Source organism: Panulirus ornatus, chromosome 34 (assembly GCF_036320965.1).
Source record: "Panulirus ornatus isolate Po-2019 chromosome 34, ASM3632096v1, whole genome shotgun sequence".
NCBI classification, from domain to species: Eukaryota; Metazoa; Arthropoda; class Malacostraca; order Decapoda; family Palinuridae; genus Panulirus; species Panulirus ornatus.
This window is the reverse complement of record NC_092257.1, coordinates 5,144,486-5,160,072: the sequence shown is the minus strand read 5'-3', so window position 1 is coordinate 5,160,072 and position 15,587 is coordinate 5,144,486. Positions and strand designations below refer to the sequence as shown.

General features: G+C 37.4%; 1 protein-coding gene across 1 annotated transcript in view; it reads right to left on the bottom strand.

Annotated features, from left to right (window-relative positions):
* Positions 1–15,587, bottom strand: part of LOC139759792 (brefeldin A-inhibited guanine nucleotide-exchange protein 3) — a 93,070-nt gene that overhangs the window by 51,923 nt on the left and 25,560 nt on the right. Inside the window, exons 15-19 of the mRNA XM_071682257.1 lie at positions 15,130–15,277; positions 14,549–14,703; positions 11,613–11,775; positions 3,271–3,378; positions 2,428–2,649 (exon numbers count right to left, since the gene is read on the bottom strand). Of these exons, the coding sequence (XP_071538358.1) occupies positions 2,428–2,649; positions 3,271–3,378; positions 11,613–11,775; positions 14,549–14,703; positions 15,130–15,277 (796 nt within the window). The remainder of the gene's footprint in view (positions 1–2,427; positions 2,650–3,270; positions 3,379–11,612; positions 11,776–14,548; positions 14,704–15,129; positions 15,278–15,587) is intronic.

Sequence of the window (15,587 nt, the reverse complement as noted above, 5' to 3'; positions counted from 1 at the left end):
AAAACTCTTGCATTCACCTCCCTAACAACCCCATCCATAAACAAATTAAACAACCATGGAGACATCAAACACCCCTGCCGCAAACCTACATTCACTGAGAGCCAATCACTTTCCTCTCTTCCTACATGTACACATGCCTTACATCCTCGATAAAAACTTTTCACTGCTTCTAACAACTTGCCTCCCACACCATATATTCTTAATACCTTCCACAGAGCAATTTATTAAAAAAAGGGGTGACTGTATTAGTGACTGGTTGGTAAGGTTATTTAATGTATGTATGACTCATGGCGTGGTGCCTGAGGATTGGCGGAATGCATGCATAGTGCCATTGTACAAAGGCGAAGGGGATAAGAGTGAGTGCTCAAATTTCAGAGGTATAAGTTTGTTGAGTATTCCTGGTAAATTATATGGGAGGGTATTGATTGAGAGGGTGAAGGCATGTACAGAGAATCAGACTGGGGAAGAGCAGTGTGGTTTCAGAAGTGGTAGAGGATGTGTGGATCAGGTGTTTGCTTTGAAGAATGTATGTGAGAAATACTTAGAAGAGCAAATGGATTTGTATGTAGCATTTATGGATCTGGAGAAGGCATATGATAGAGTTGATATATATATATATATATATATATTTTCTTTTTTCTTTTAAACTATTCGCCATTTCCCGTGTTAGCGAGGTAGCGTTAAGAACAGAGGACTGGGCCTTTTTTGGAATATCCTCACTTGGCCCCCTCTGTTCCTTCTTTTGAAAAATTAAAAAAAAAACGAGAGGGGAGGATTTCCAGCCCCCCGCTCCCTCCCCTTTTAGTCGCCTCCTACAACACGCAGGGAATACGTGGGAAGCATTCTTAATCCCGTATTCCCAGTGAAAAGTTTTTATCGAGGATGTAAGGCATGTGTACGTGTAGGAAGAGAGGAAAGTGATTGGTTCTCAGTGAATGTAGGTTTGCGGCAGGGGTGTGTGATGTCTCCATGGTTGTTTAATTTGTTTATGGATGGGGTTGTAAGGGAGGTAAATGCAAGAGTCCTGGAAAGAGGGGCAAGTATGAAGTCTGTTGGGGATGAGAGAGCTTGGGAAGTGAGTCAGTTGTTGTTCGCTGATGATACAGCGCTGGTGGCTGATTCATGTGAGAAACTGCAGAAGCTGGTGACTGAGTTTGGTAAAGTGTGTGGAAGAAGAAAGTTGAGAGTAAATGTGAATAAGAGCAAGGTTATTAGGTACAGTAGGGGTGAGGGTCAAGTCAATTGGGAGGTGAGTTTGAATGGAGAAAAACTGGAGGAAGTGAAGTGTTTTAGATATCTGGGAGTGGATCTGTCAGCGGATGGAACCATGGAAGCGGAAGTGGATCATAGGGTGGGGGAGGGGGCGAAAATTTTGGGAGCCTTGAAAAATGTGTGGAAGTCGAGAACATTATCTCGGAAAGCAAAAATGGGTATGTTTGAGGGAATAGTGGTTCCAACAATGTTGTATGGTTGCGAGGCGTGGGCTATGGATAGAGATGTGCGCAGGAGGATGGATGTGCTGGAAATGAGATGTTTGAGGACAATGTGTGGTGTGAGGTGGTTTGATCGAGTAAGTAACGTAAGGGTAAGAGAGATGTGTGGAAATAAAAAGAGCGTGGTTGAGAGAGCAGAAGAGGGTGTTTTGAAATGGTTTGGGCACATGGAGAGAATGAGTGAGGAGAGATTGACCAAGAGGATATATGTGTCGGAGGTGGAGGGAACGAGGAGAAGAGGGAGACCAAATTGGAGGTGGAAAGATGGAGTGAAAAAGATTTTGTGTGATCGGGGCTTGAACATGCAGGAGGGTGAAAGGAGGGCAAGAAATAGAGTGAATTGGAGTCATGTGGTATACAGGGGTTGTCGTGCTGTCAGTGGATTGAAGCAAGGCATGTGAAGCGTCTGGGGTAAACCATGGAAAGCTGTGTGGGTATGTATATTTGCGTGTGTGGACGTGTGTATGTACATGTGTATGGAGGGGGGGGGTTGGGCCATTTCTTTCGTCTGTTTCCTTGCGCTACCTCGCAAACGCGGGAGACAGCGACAAAGTATAAAAAAAAAAAAAAAAAAAAAAAAAATATATATATATATATATATATATATATATATATATATATATATATATATATATATATATATATATATATATATATTATCCCTGGGGATAGGGGATTAAGAATACTTCCCACATATTCCCTGCGTGTCGTAGAAGGCGACTAAAAGGGGAGGGAGCGGGGGGCTGGAAATCCTCCCCTCTCCTTTTTTTTAAATTTTCCAAAAGAAGGAACAGAGGGGGCCAGGTGAGGATATTCCAAAAAAGGCCCAGTCCTCTGTTCCTAACGCTACCTCGCTAACGCGGGAAATGGCGAATAGTTTAAAGTAAAAAAAAAAAAAAAAAAAAGATATATATATATAAAAGGGTAAACATACCAAGAATGTTGGCTAGCCTAGCAGCTGACTGAAGAGAATTTAGACATTGGGCCAAGACGTCTTGGGACTTCCGTGAGTCTTCACGAGCTCCATCTACTCCTAACAGGTGACGAAGAGAACCTGTCAGTCCCCCTCCTCCTCCAGCTCCTCCCAGTACTACCCCTAGAACACTAACCACACTTTCCCAGCCACAAGTCACTATACGACGACACAGCTTCATTCCTGGAAGATAGATTTTACACAAATAAGTTATAATCATACCATAAATAGATAGATGTATGAATAATAAACACCAAATTAAATAAGTAAATGAATTAATACAAAACATAGATAAATGTTTATATAAATAAATTGCTGCATGTACATGTGTACTGTAATTAACAAAAAATAGTGGTGCATAGTATGCATCAAGGTTTGTAAGGTGTGAGTAAGGACTGAATAGGTTACTGAAACAATAATACAAATCTGTCTACTTCTGTCTACTTCTTCACCAGATGTCTGGCCAATTTCATGCTTGGAAATGGATAAACATGAGTACTGAGAAGCAGAAAAGTATTTATACCTTGTTGATGACATAAGTTGAAAAGTTTACACAAATGAACATTAAACAAATTACTGTAAAAATGATACGTAAGAATCTTCTCTAATAACTGGCACTATTCATGAAATGTATGCAATTTACCTCTCTCTAATTCTGATATCTTAATAAAACTATGGTGTTGCATGTACAGCACCTTCAAAAGATTAAATGTCCTGTACACCTTGACACAAATGCTCAAAACACTTACTAAATCATTGACCGCATCATACACAAAATATGAAGAGGTCCAAGTCTCTCTGTACCTGCTAATAATTCTGGGGTGCGTGTTATGTTGGATGCAGCTTTCTCCAGTCTGCGGTGATCAGACAACATCTGACTCTTTTGCTCTGTGCTACCTAACCCATCTAAATCTGCAGGAATTTGAAAACAAAAGTCAGATTATCAAACAAGTGAAAAAAATAAGTAAAGAGTGGAGGAGGATGGGGTTATCATAGAGGATGTGGCAGGTAGGAGTTATGGAGGTCTTGGGGTATCAGGGCTTGAATGTTCAGTAAAGCAAACAACATGCACTGGACAGAAAAATTGGGAGTGATGTGGGATATGGGAAGGGGGAAGGTAACATGGTGTTATTAGGCTAAAGCAGGGCACATGAAATGATTAAGATTAACCATGAAATAGTCTCTGGGCTTGAATATGGATGGTAAACTATGGTTTTGGTACATTGCCCAAGACAACAGGGAATTGGATGTTTGCAAATGAGACTGTTTGTTCATCTGTTCCAGGAGTTACCCTGCAAAAGGTGAGAAAGCTGTTAGGTATGGCAAAAAACTACTAAATGTTAACCATTCACTGCAGCTGGGTCATATACATCACAGCTTTTCATTTTCTGCCTACAATGGATGGAGCACATGTGATCAAATATCTTAAATTGAATTCCTTTCCTTCAAGGTGAAATATATGGCCATTAACGATTGTGGTGGCATTCTACACTCTATTCATAGATGCTGTAGTCTAAATCACCTCTATATGCTGGTCAGTCCTTGTGGAAATGTCATGGAGGCCTGTGCAAGATCTGTGCCCTCTCATTATGTAATAATCTGTGAAACTAATGAAATCTTTCAAAATAATACATATTACGATGAAATTCATTAGTTATTGTAATTGTTTATAATGAAAATGCTTCCAAAAGTACCACAGATCTCCCTTTAAATGCCTGGTGGTGCAACTGTACCTTGCAAAAGATCACAGCACTTATCAGAAATGTTTCAACAACATGAACTGTATATAGTTTACTTAGAATTTCAAGTTCTTATTTATTGTAATAACATTCTTAAATGAGACAGTTTTAAAACACTTGAAAATCTCATGCATACAGAGGGTACAGTGGAAATTAGGACTGCTTCAGTGAAAGGGTTAAGAATAAGTATCAGCAACTGATTTTCACATGATGCTGCAGAACCTATGTTTGTCAATGAGAGTGCTGTGTGCAGAAATTGAAAAAGCCATGTATAAAATTCAATATACCAACACTACTGATTTAGAAGAAACAGGATACTGAGAGAAAAGGTAAGATGGTGGAGAAATAGTCTTGTGTACTGAGATGTGTTGTCAATTTTGATACTGTCATCCAAGCAATGTTCACACAAGGCAAGATATCTGAAAGAACAGATGAGAAGAGTAGTTGTCTGAGCATATACTATCCACTGTGACCCTTCTGACCACTGTTCTAGGTACAATCTATACATCCTGCTGAACACTGTTACCTTCCCCAAAGAGATAGGAAACTGGCACTGGATTGGTGGGCTATCAGTCACAATGACTTGTTTCAGTTGAAAGAAGCACATTCTTAATAATACCATATGAAAAATAAAAATTTCATCTTATTTTCTGAAATCATCTATAATAATCAAATGAAAACAAATGTCATCAAAAAATTATAATGTACATCAAATACCTACCCTTAATATACATTTACAGGTATATGGACAGTCTTTAAAATCTAAGCCAATAAGCAGAAGGAAAACACCTAAGTAAAGCAGCAAAAACGTGTGTGTGAAAAGAAAAAAGTATGCATATACAGTATTACTTATCACAAAATGAGCATCTTAGAGGACTTTAATAAAAAAAAGCCTTCACTTACAAAGGATATGGGTGAATTATCAATCAATCATTCAAGCCAAACAATAATCATCAATGGATATATTCCCAATCAATGATCCATACCAATAACAATCATAGTCAGGTATTCTACACAATGCAACCTAACATGCAAAACTGAGAAAATAAAACACAAACTCAGGACATTCACATACAGTAGAGCAGAATTTTTTTTGAAAGCCAACCACACTAATATAACACATTTATTGTGGTTTAAATTATACAGCAGACTTTTGTTTATCCATTACCTTATGAACATTAGCTTGAATAGTTGCTTGAGTTTTTCCTAAAGCTGCCTTTGCAAGTCACTACCGGTTATGTCAAGTATCAAAAGTAATGAATTCTTCCATACAAAGTCTAACAATAACTCTGAATTATGGGATCTGAATGTAAAAGGATAGTTGATGTACATACAAAATTTGTTGTCTTTTGCAACTCGCTCACCTCACTCTGCTGATAAGCAAACACTGATTTTGGGGTCATAATCACATGAGTTTTCTTTTCAACCTAACACATTGTAGTATTTATGCAAATACTATATAAAATCAAGTGCTATCTTCCTATCCATATGTCTCTCTAAAGTCTTCTCCCTTCTGTAAAAAAGGGGGTGGCTATGGCAGAAACTCATTGACATAAAAAGGTTTTTATTATGTCTCTAAAGATTTTTCTGTTAAGGCATCCCCATACAAACTTACCCCACCACAAACTTGCTCCTTCCTTTCACCTTTTTTCAGTCTTCCCCTACTTCAACTCTAGCTATACTGAAAAAGCAGTTATGAAGCATATGAGCCATGGCCATCCTTTAAGGGAGCTCCCACAGGGAGTGGGCATTAGAGATATAGATAGATAGACATGAATATATGAGCATTCTTTACTGACTGGTTGTTATTCAGCATCTGAGTAACAACAGAACCACAAACCCCAGTGTAAAGCTTTAAAAATCATTAGGAAAAATTAAAAAAGAAATAGAGAAAAAATATTCCAAAGGATAGTCAGGATTTAAACAGAGAGAACCATCATATATGGTAGCCAGAGTTCAGGACATAAGTACAGGCAGGCATCTCAAAATTCAGAACATTCTGAAAACCAAGCTATTCCATAGTTAAGGGTGAAAGGCCAAAAATTACAACAATATTTTAGTGTAAAAAAGTTCTGTTCAAACCCAGCAGGAAAAAGTATGTTGAATCAGTGTTAAAAGGTCAGGAATCAGGGCCAAAATGAAGTTAAAAACTTACTGGGTTTGCAAGTTGATTCAATACTGGCAATACAAAGTTGATACAATATTATGTCTACATCACTGATATGACACCATGTCAACAATTATTTAAAGTTGTATCAGTTATATTCAGTACAGCATATCAATGTTGTAACAGTGTCATGTCAATGTTATATACCGTATGTTGAAACAGTTTGGAAATTCAATATACATTATTACATGAAAGCTAAAGTGAAGATGATTTAAGCTACAGCCCCTGCAATATGTGCAGAATAACAATAATTTGGTGAGTAAATAGCAGCATTTATATAACTAATCAATAATTCATTTGTAATTTCTGAATATACCAGGCCTAACAGCTCAAAAACTGGTATTATCTGGCATGGCTCATATTACAAACAAGCTGGATTTGGAGATGCCTGTCTGTATATTCATATGGAATGATTTTTCAGTAGAACAGTATGGATCAAGGTGGTTCTACTTAGGTATTTATCAAAGTGCAATAAATTCTGGAAGGACATCACAAAATTGGAGTAGAATGCAAACCCCATCACCACTACAAACTAATGGTCACATTACCAAAGTCATGCTCAAGGGACCATCGCATGCCATATTCCAGATCTGATGGAAGATAAGTAAGTAAGTACTTAGGCTGTGATAAGTGAATACCTGTGAAAGCTAAAACTAAAATTAAAAATCCTCTATACAGTTTCCCACTTTTCTGTAGGGTCACCTGCATGGCAAGAAGTATGAGACAATCCAATGCCTTCTGCAGTTCAGAACACACTACAGTAAATAATGCTTCTCCATCCTTGCCATGCTGCAAAATAAAACTAACAACTTAATGGTTGGGACTACAAAGTCTTATTGCTCTACAAATGTAACCTAATGAAATAAGTGTCTTAAATAAATTTACGTGCAAAGGAGGTTATAGGCAGCAGTGGTAAAGACCAAGTCATCTATGTACATAACAGCAATCAAGAAGAATTATTCTAAGCACACCCTCATGTGCACTTAGAAAAAAGAAGGCAATACTATTTCATACGATAAATGGTGAAAGCATACTGCTAACAGCAAATCTACTATAAAAGTAGTATAAATGCTATTCATCATGTAGTATACTGAACCTAATGAAAAATGAATTTCTTATCAATTCAAGCATAACAGAACTTTATTACATGTAGAAATTGAATACATATATATACATGACAGCTAAAGACTGAGTGTGAACGAATGTGGCCTCTGCTGTCTTTTCCTAGCACTACCTAGTGCACATGAGGGGGGAGGGGGTTGTCATTTCATGTGTTGTGGGGTGGCGACGGGAGTGAATAAAGGCAGCAAGTATGAATTATGTACATGTGTATATATGTAAATGTCTGTGTATGTATATATAGGTATACACTGAAATGTATAGGTGTGTATATGTGCATGTGTAGACGTGTATGTATATACATGTGTATGTGGGTGGATTGGGCCATTCTTTCGTCTGTTTCCTTGCGCTAACCCGCTAATGCAGGACACAGTGACAAAGTATAATAATAATAAAAATAATGATAGAAATAAATTGCTGATATAGGCTGTCCCATTTCTCAGAACCCTAAATACATACAAATAGTACAATTTGGCTGAATGGGTCTTTATATCCTTCCTCTTTAAATGAAACAATATTCCTAAATGCCTATTCAAATCATGTGAATCTTAACAAACTGTGATCAGCAACAATGAATGTGATATCATGTCTTACATTCTGCTGAATTACATTTTGCGGAAAGGCTACAATCTCAAACTCTGGCACAGTATGGGGATGTTTCATTTCCATTTAAACCTATGACTCTCAAGAAAGCCAATTTAGTGTAGATTTTCTACTTGCAGCACGGGATTATAAACTAACAGCCGCACGTGGTACTGAACTTGATACAGTACTCAATTAATCTAAAGAAAATGTACAATTTCTACTTATATTTCTCAAGGAATTTTCCAGAACAACATTGCTTCATTGTCCCTGATTCTCTTGTGGCTTCATATTGACCTTTTCCTGAAGTCCTAGCTCTTACTATTCATAGGAACCTTGTTCTGAGCTGTGATGGTTCTGTTATTCTTGCAAACATGTAATTCACTTTACAGAGGGGAAAAGGAGTAAAGCCCTTGTATCCCCTGCATGTCAAAAAGATGAATAAAACAGATTTTGCCATTATAGAACTTTTCAAACTTTTTTATCCCGCTGGCATCTACAATTTCACAGCTTGCCTTATATCATTAATCCTTACCATAACACCTTTCTGATACACATATTTTTTCTAGTGTATTTCATGCTCAGTTTCTTGTGCTTACAGATGTTTCATGTTGTTAAAAGGAGCTTTGAAAAAAGAGAAAAAGAAACAAGCTACAGGATTAAAACTCGATATTATTTTTCAAATGGCCAAGACAAACTTTCCCCTCTTTTACTTCCAGATGAAACATTTGCCAAATTAGATAATATCCACATCCAGTTGAAACAGTTCCTTAATCAAATAAAGCAGAGGGTGATGTAGTATCCCTTAATTTGGTCATCCATTACTGGCGGAAATCCCCCCATGGATCCATACTTCAGTCTATATGTTTTATTTATATCAACGATATTGATGTAGGGTTGATTAACTCAGTGTCCTAATTTGCAGATGATACAAAGATCAGCAACAACATATCAAGTAAAGAAGATGGGCTAAGGTCACAAGAGGAATTAATCAAAATTGCAGAAAGATCTAGAAAATGGCAAATGCATTTAATGTCAATAAACGTCAGCTGTTTGAAGTGGGAAACCTAAAAAAAAATTTGATTATGAACTAATGGACAAGATAAAGGGCACCCTTAGTATGTGGGATCTAGGGGTCACTGTCTTCAACAACTTCAAATTCTCCTACAATTGTAATGTAGCTGCCAAGAAAGCTAATAGGATTTATCAAGAAACTTTTCATACACATGCATGGATGTGATATTTTCACTATATCTAAGTCTAATTAGACCCCATCTCAAATGTGCAGTGCAATTGTGGAGCCCCCCACTTAAGCAAGGATATTCTTGAAATGGAAGCAGTGCAGTGAAGAGCAACTAAATTCATTCCTTCCTTGCATAATAAACCATACAAAGACTGATTAGGAAAAATAAACTTGTTCTTCTTAAGCAAGAGGCATCTCTGAGTCAAATCAATGGAGTGTTTTACAATACTTAAAGGATTCAACAACGCTGATACAAAAAATTTCTTTACAGTAGCACCACCACTACCTATGAAAAGAAGTGGACTAGAACTTTGAGAGCATCAGGTTGGTCTGGACTGTATAAAATATTTCTTTACCAGTGACACTACTAGTGCATGGAATAAGCTCCCACAAAATGCTGCTAAGAGCAACACCCTTAATATTTCCAAAATTAGGCTTGATTATCACATCATTCTCTATGATGGCAAAGAGGGATATGTTGGTATGGTAGTTCCAAAGTGCTGTTTGGATGCAAGGCATAAACACTAAATAAAAAAGTATGGAACAGGGTAGATGTGTTGGAAATGAAAAGTTTAGGACAAAATGTGGTGAGTGGTGGGTTGGCTGAATAAGAAATGACAGAGCTAGAGAGACAGGTGGTAATAAGTAAACTGCAGTTGAAAAAGCTGAGGAGGGTGTGCTAAAATGGTCTGGGCATATGGAGATGATGAACCATGAGAGGATGACCAAAGAGTATACAGTGTCAGAAGTGGAAGGAACAAGGAAAATGAAGAAACTGATGAGGAGGTGGAAGGATGAAGCAAAACAGGCTTCTGAGAGTATGGGGCCTAAACATACAGTAAAATGTACTGAATGCATGGGACAGAGTGAACTGGTGAAATGTATTATTCATGGGGTGATGTTCTGTCAATGGGTTGAACCAAAGCATGTGAAATGGTAAGGGGAAACCATACATAGGTCTGTAAGGCCTAGCTGTGAACAATGGGCTCTGGTTTTTGTGCTTGATAAAAGATAACTACAGAAAGGATGTAAGCAAATGAGGCTGCTTTTAATCTTTTCCTAGAACTATCTTTATATAATGGAAAATAGCAAAGAACATTAAAAAATACTGGGAGTCCCATCTTACAAATGGGATACTTCCCTGGAGCCTGTTCATAAGATATAAACTGCTTGAAAAAAAGAAACATAAAAAGAAATACTAGTAATTTGCTTAAAATTAGAGAAAACACCTATACCTGCCTGTAATAATGTAACAAACATTGTATCCTGAAATAAGTATAGTTAACAGAACATTATATTAAGCAACATTAAATGAAAAAGAATGCACATTTAAGTAGTTAGCAATTTGTAAACATGGGTGATTGTTTCTAAGTCAGACTAAGAATTGAAAATTTTCATTTTTTGAGCTTGTTTGTAAGTAGGTATTCATGGGTCACATATCTGTAAAGTGGGTACTCCCAGAAAATAGAAGGTGCAGTGCCATACTATGCTTGCAAGTGCTTATACTGCAAGTGAGAAGTCAACTCTGGTGAGGGTGTATCAAAGTCAAAACACAATCTCTCTGAGGACATTCTTATTATAAAGGAATCCATCTTACCCTTTTCCTGTATGGAGTGCAAACTTGAAGCTGCAGGAGCCCCCTAAAAGGGGTCCTGGTGTTACATAATAATGATGTTCTCTGTATATCCAGAGAAATAAAAAAAAAATTCATCCAAAATGTGGCAGTGTTTCCAAAGGGAATGAAGCAACAGATATATTGACATACACACAACAATATTGTGAAGTTTGTTGTGAGTTGTACATATGCCATTTATACACACTAAAAAAATAAACATTTGCAAAAGAGGAATTGCTGGCAGATTGTAACTAGAAGAAAAGGTGTTTTAAATGTGAAGAAAGAATGAAGAGAGGAGAGGAGTGTGGAACATTGAAATTTGTTGATAATACAAAAGAAAGTAATGGCTGTCAAAGTACAAAAATGGAATGTGGTGGTTAGGGCATAAGTGTAGGACAGAAGTAAATGGTTACTAAAATAGTGCAATGAGTCAGTGGAAACAAATACAATACTGAAAAAGATTGGAGATACAGAAAAAGTACAGAACTGTTTTAGGGTAAGATCATATATTGCTGGTACAATCTATGGAATTTAAAGAACCCCCTACATTTGAAGATGGTTCTGTACATGCCATTATGCTGATAGTGAAAAGTGGCTCAGGATGTGGAAAGACGTGTTACTAAAATTATTCAAAATAATCTATTCCATTATAATCACCTTATATTAGTCAAGCTTCATTACCTGTTAACAGATTGATGAGAGCACAGTTATGAGGTGAGTGGGGAGTATAGCCTGCCCTCTGAAGAAAACTGTCCTTGGTAACCTGGCGATAAACCTCGGAGAGCCACGCAGAAGAAAGATAGACCAACACACCACTGCCATGCACCAGATCTACGAACTGCTCCTGTGATGTTTACCGGTTAGTAGCAATGATATCAGGCAAAGCAGCAGAGGAAAATCAGTTGACTTGTTAAGAATGATAGTTCAGTGTAATAAAATGTATAGGAATGTTGCAATGGTCATCAATCATATAATGAAAAGAAAGTGTTAGCTATGAGAAATGGCTAGAAAATTAGTAAATCAGTGGGGTACAAAACAATGAAACATAAGGTGCGAGTTTGAGGAGAGTTTGAGTACATGAAGAAAATGGATGTGGGAAGAATAATCAAGAAAGCAAATATGAACAAAAAGCTGGGAAGAAGAGAAAGAAGAGACATGGAGTCAAGTGAATGGACAGACTTATGGGAGTATGTGGGAGGATGATTTGAGTAAGGAGCATTAGGAATTGTGCAGGGACAGTAATGCAGGCAAGGGATTATGCAAGTACCACCTTGCAGGACAGGACATGGTAGCATACTGGAAACAAACAGATAAAAAAAACAGCAATTTAGAGCCTTTCCATACACTTGACTTACAGTCCTTTCTGATATCTTTTTATCTACAGTAGCAATTCTATACATACATATGGAAGCACATTTTATAATGTTAGTTCAAAAAAAAGTTACCATAACAGTTGTTACTCATGCTAAAGCCTTTGGGAAATTCAGCATTCATTAGATATAAAGACAGAGATACAAGATACAGATAATGAGTGTATGAATCCAAGAAAAACATATGGAGCATGTCAAAGACCCGAACTATATCATAAATTACTAGATTATTCACTTTACTTATAGATCTACAAAAGAAGGACAAAAACAGGCAATGAACTATACACAAAGTATGGGGGTTGAGCTTCAAGAATAGAACAGAAGCCACAGACTTACACCTGTTGTTAGACAAAGGAAGATAAACATGACTTTCAAGTTTCTGAAATTATCTGACAGTGCTGATACCATGTATTTCTTTTTATCTGACAAGAATTCATCTGTGAGAAGATATAACTAGGAACTAAGCATGAGTGAGTTAGATGAATATGAAAAAGTACTTCTGTAGTAATGAGAGTGGTGGATAATGGAGAAAGCTAACTGATGAACCTGTGAATGCAGGCAACATGAAAAAGTCAAGAACTGGATGGTGGTACAAAGAATCTAAAACATGGGGTTCTATAAGTGTGTATCTCCCTCTCCACAACTGAATATATAGGAAAGTATATACACACATGCCCCCATGACATAGTAGTCAGTGTTAATGACCATAAGTCACACACATGCCCACCCAGGGCAAGGCCTGCATGGGTTTGAATCCTGAGTTTGGCAGAAGACCCACACCCAACCCAGGTGTATGTCCTTTCTCCAGGGGTGGTCAGCAAATAGGTGCCTGGCTTAGTTTAGGGTATATGTGTGTGTATATACACACAGGAAAGAAGGCATGGCACATATACAAGGCTAAGAGATGAGACAAGAGTATAACTCTCGCCTTGTAACACACAAATAGTAATCACAAAACCCAGCAGCAACTAGTCCAGAAAGGATCTCTTCAGCAAGCAGGTTTACTTCCAAGATTTTGGAGGGTCTACAGTTCATCAAGCCTATTATGTATAAGTATGGGGAGGGGGAATACGAGGACATAGGGGCCCTTCAGTGATGTAAAATTAGGACATAAAGTTAGATTGTGCCAATTCCTCTGAGTATAATATGAGTTGGGAGTGGAATACGTATTGTATGACAGATGAGAATGTTCAGCAGAGGGTGAATGTGTTGGAAATGAACGTTTGAGGATGAAATGGTGTGAGGAGGGTTGATAAAGTAAGAAATGAAATAATTAGACAGAGGTGAGGAAATATGAAGAGTAGGGTTGAGGGAACTGAATAGAGTATGCTGGAATGGTCTGGACACAAGGAGAGAAAGAGCGAGGAAAGGTCAAAAAAAGGATATACATGTCAGATGTGGAGGGGACAAGGAGAAGGAGATGACTGAACTGGAGATGGAAGGAAGGAGTGAATAAGGTTTTGAGTGCTCAAGGATTAAACATGCCGAAGGGTGAAAGGCATGCATGGGACAGAGTAAAATGGAGCAATGTGGTGTACTGGGGGCACTGTGCTGTCAATGGACTGAATCAGGGCATATTAAGCTGGCAAGAGAAACTATGGAAAGGGTTGTAGGGCCTGGTTGTGGATAGGGGGCTGTGGTTTCAGTGCATTACAGATGACAGCTAGAGAAAGGATGCGAACAAATGAGGCCTTTTCTTCACCTGTTCTTGGTTCTATTTTGCTAATACAAGAAACAAAACAACTATGAAAGAAACAAAGAAAAAATCCCATTGTTTGGTGGAATTTAGTGAACAAAACTGATGAAGTGTAAGTTAATCAAGAGAATTTATAGACAAGGTGCAAGAGCAGTTAACTCATCCAATAAGAAACTAAAGTTTATTGGTGGTGATGTTCCTTAAACCTTGTGTGTTAAGAGGTAAATGCTTTTTCATTAAGGACCATATATATATATAAATATATATGCTAAATATGCACTATAAGCTCAGGAGATCAAAGAAAGACAGCCAATCCAACTTAAACACTCCGATACAAGTGAAACTTCCTAACAAAGTCAGTCAATATCTACAATGGTACTTTATAAAAAAATATGTCATTTTATACAAATGTTTGTAAGAAACTATGTTATACCCCTAAATGTTTATTTATCTAATACTTATTTTCATGGGACCTAGTCTCATTTGTTTATCAAATCATGTGTATTATGATATACTTGTCCTGTAATATAATGTAGACTTGCTTTACTAACCTGACTTAGGGGTAGTGGCAAATTCGGGTCACAGTAATGTCCTCCACGGATGAGCTGTAAGTTGAGTGACAGTGCAGAATAAGTTGCTAAATATATCCCATCTGCATTAATGATCACTTGGTTGGTGCTCTCTTGGTTAGTGGCATCAAACACTCCTGTAATATCAATACTGGACATCAGCAATTGTACATCAACAGCTCTGTGGAATGGCACTTTTCATGTATATGAAATTGATGATTGACAGAAAAGTAGTTTTTTGACAGGATATGAAACAAAGGTTAACATGGGGTAATACATGGAAGAATGCAAGCCTAGAGCATGAACAAAAAACTGCTCAGCATGTGGTATTTGAGTGACCAAAATGGGCTCAACTCTAAATATATATAATACCATGAACTGAATGTGTTCATATAAATCAGGGGAGGAAGTCCTTCATAATTTAGTATCTTTCTGGAAAAGTACATCTTCTTGATAATCTTCCTGTATAGAACCAGCTTCATTTCATCTTATAACCGTATTCTGATTCATAACAGTTCTACCCTTACTCAAACTGGATCAGTGAAAAATCAAAGATGCCATACCTTCACAATATTTAGATGAAAACTCAAGAATAGCTTGATCAACCTCAATGGTGCTGCGGATGGCCAGCAAAGATGGTAATAGTGCACAAAGGGTGGAAGTGAAGTGTCGTGCATTTTCACATTCTCTCTCAGCCTCTTCATCCATAACCTAAAATACAGAAGGATTCCTTATCCAAAGATATCCTGGTGCTATTTCAATAAAAATCTGTGGTGAGTAAACAAGAGACTCATAATGAGGTAATGAGCTTCTCAGCTTAAAATCCTTTCCATATTTTTATAATAACACCCTTCATCAAATACTTGATGGGTTTGTCTAGTTATAATTCTATACAGTACTTTTAATACAGAATATAATGTAACACTGTAATTCATCCCTACACACAATGAAAAAGAATACTTTCCACCTATCTCCTACGTGTCACAGGAAGTGGCTAGAGGAGAGGGAGTAGGAGGCTGGA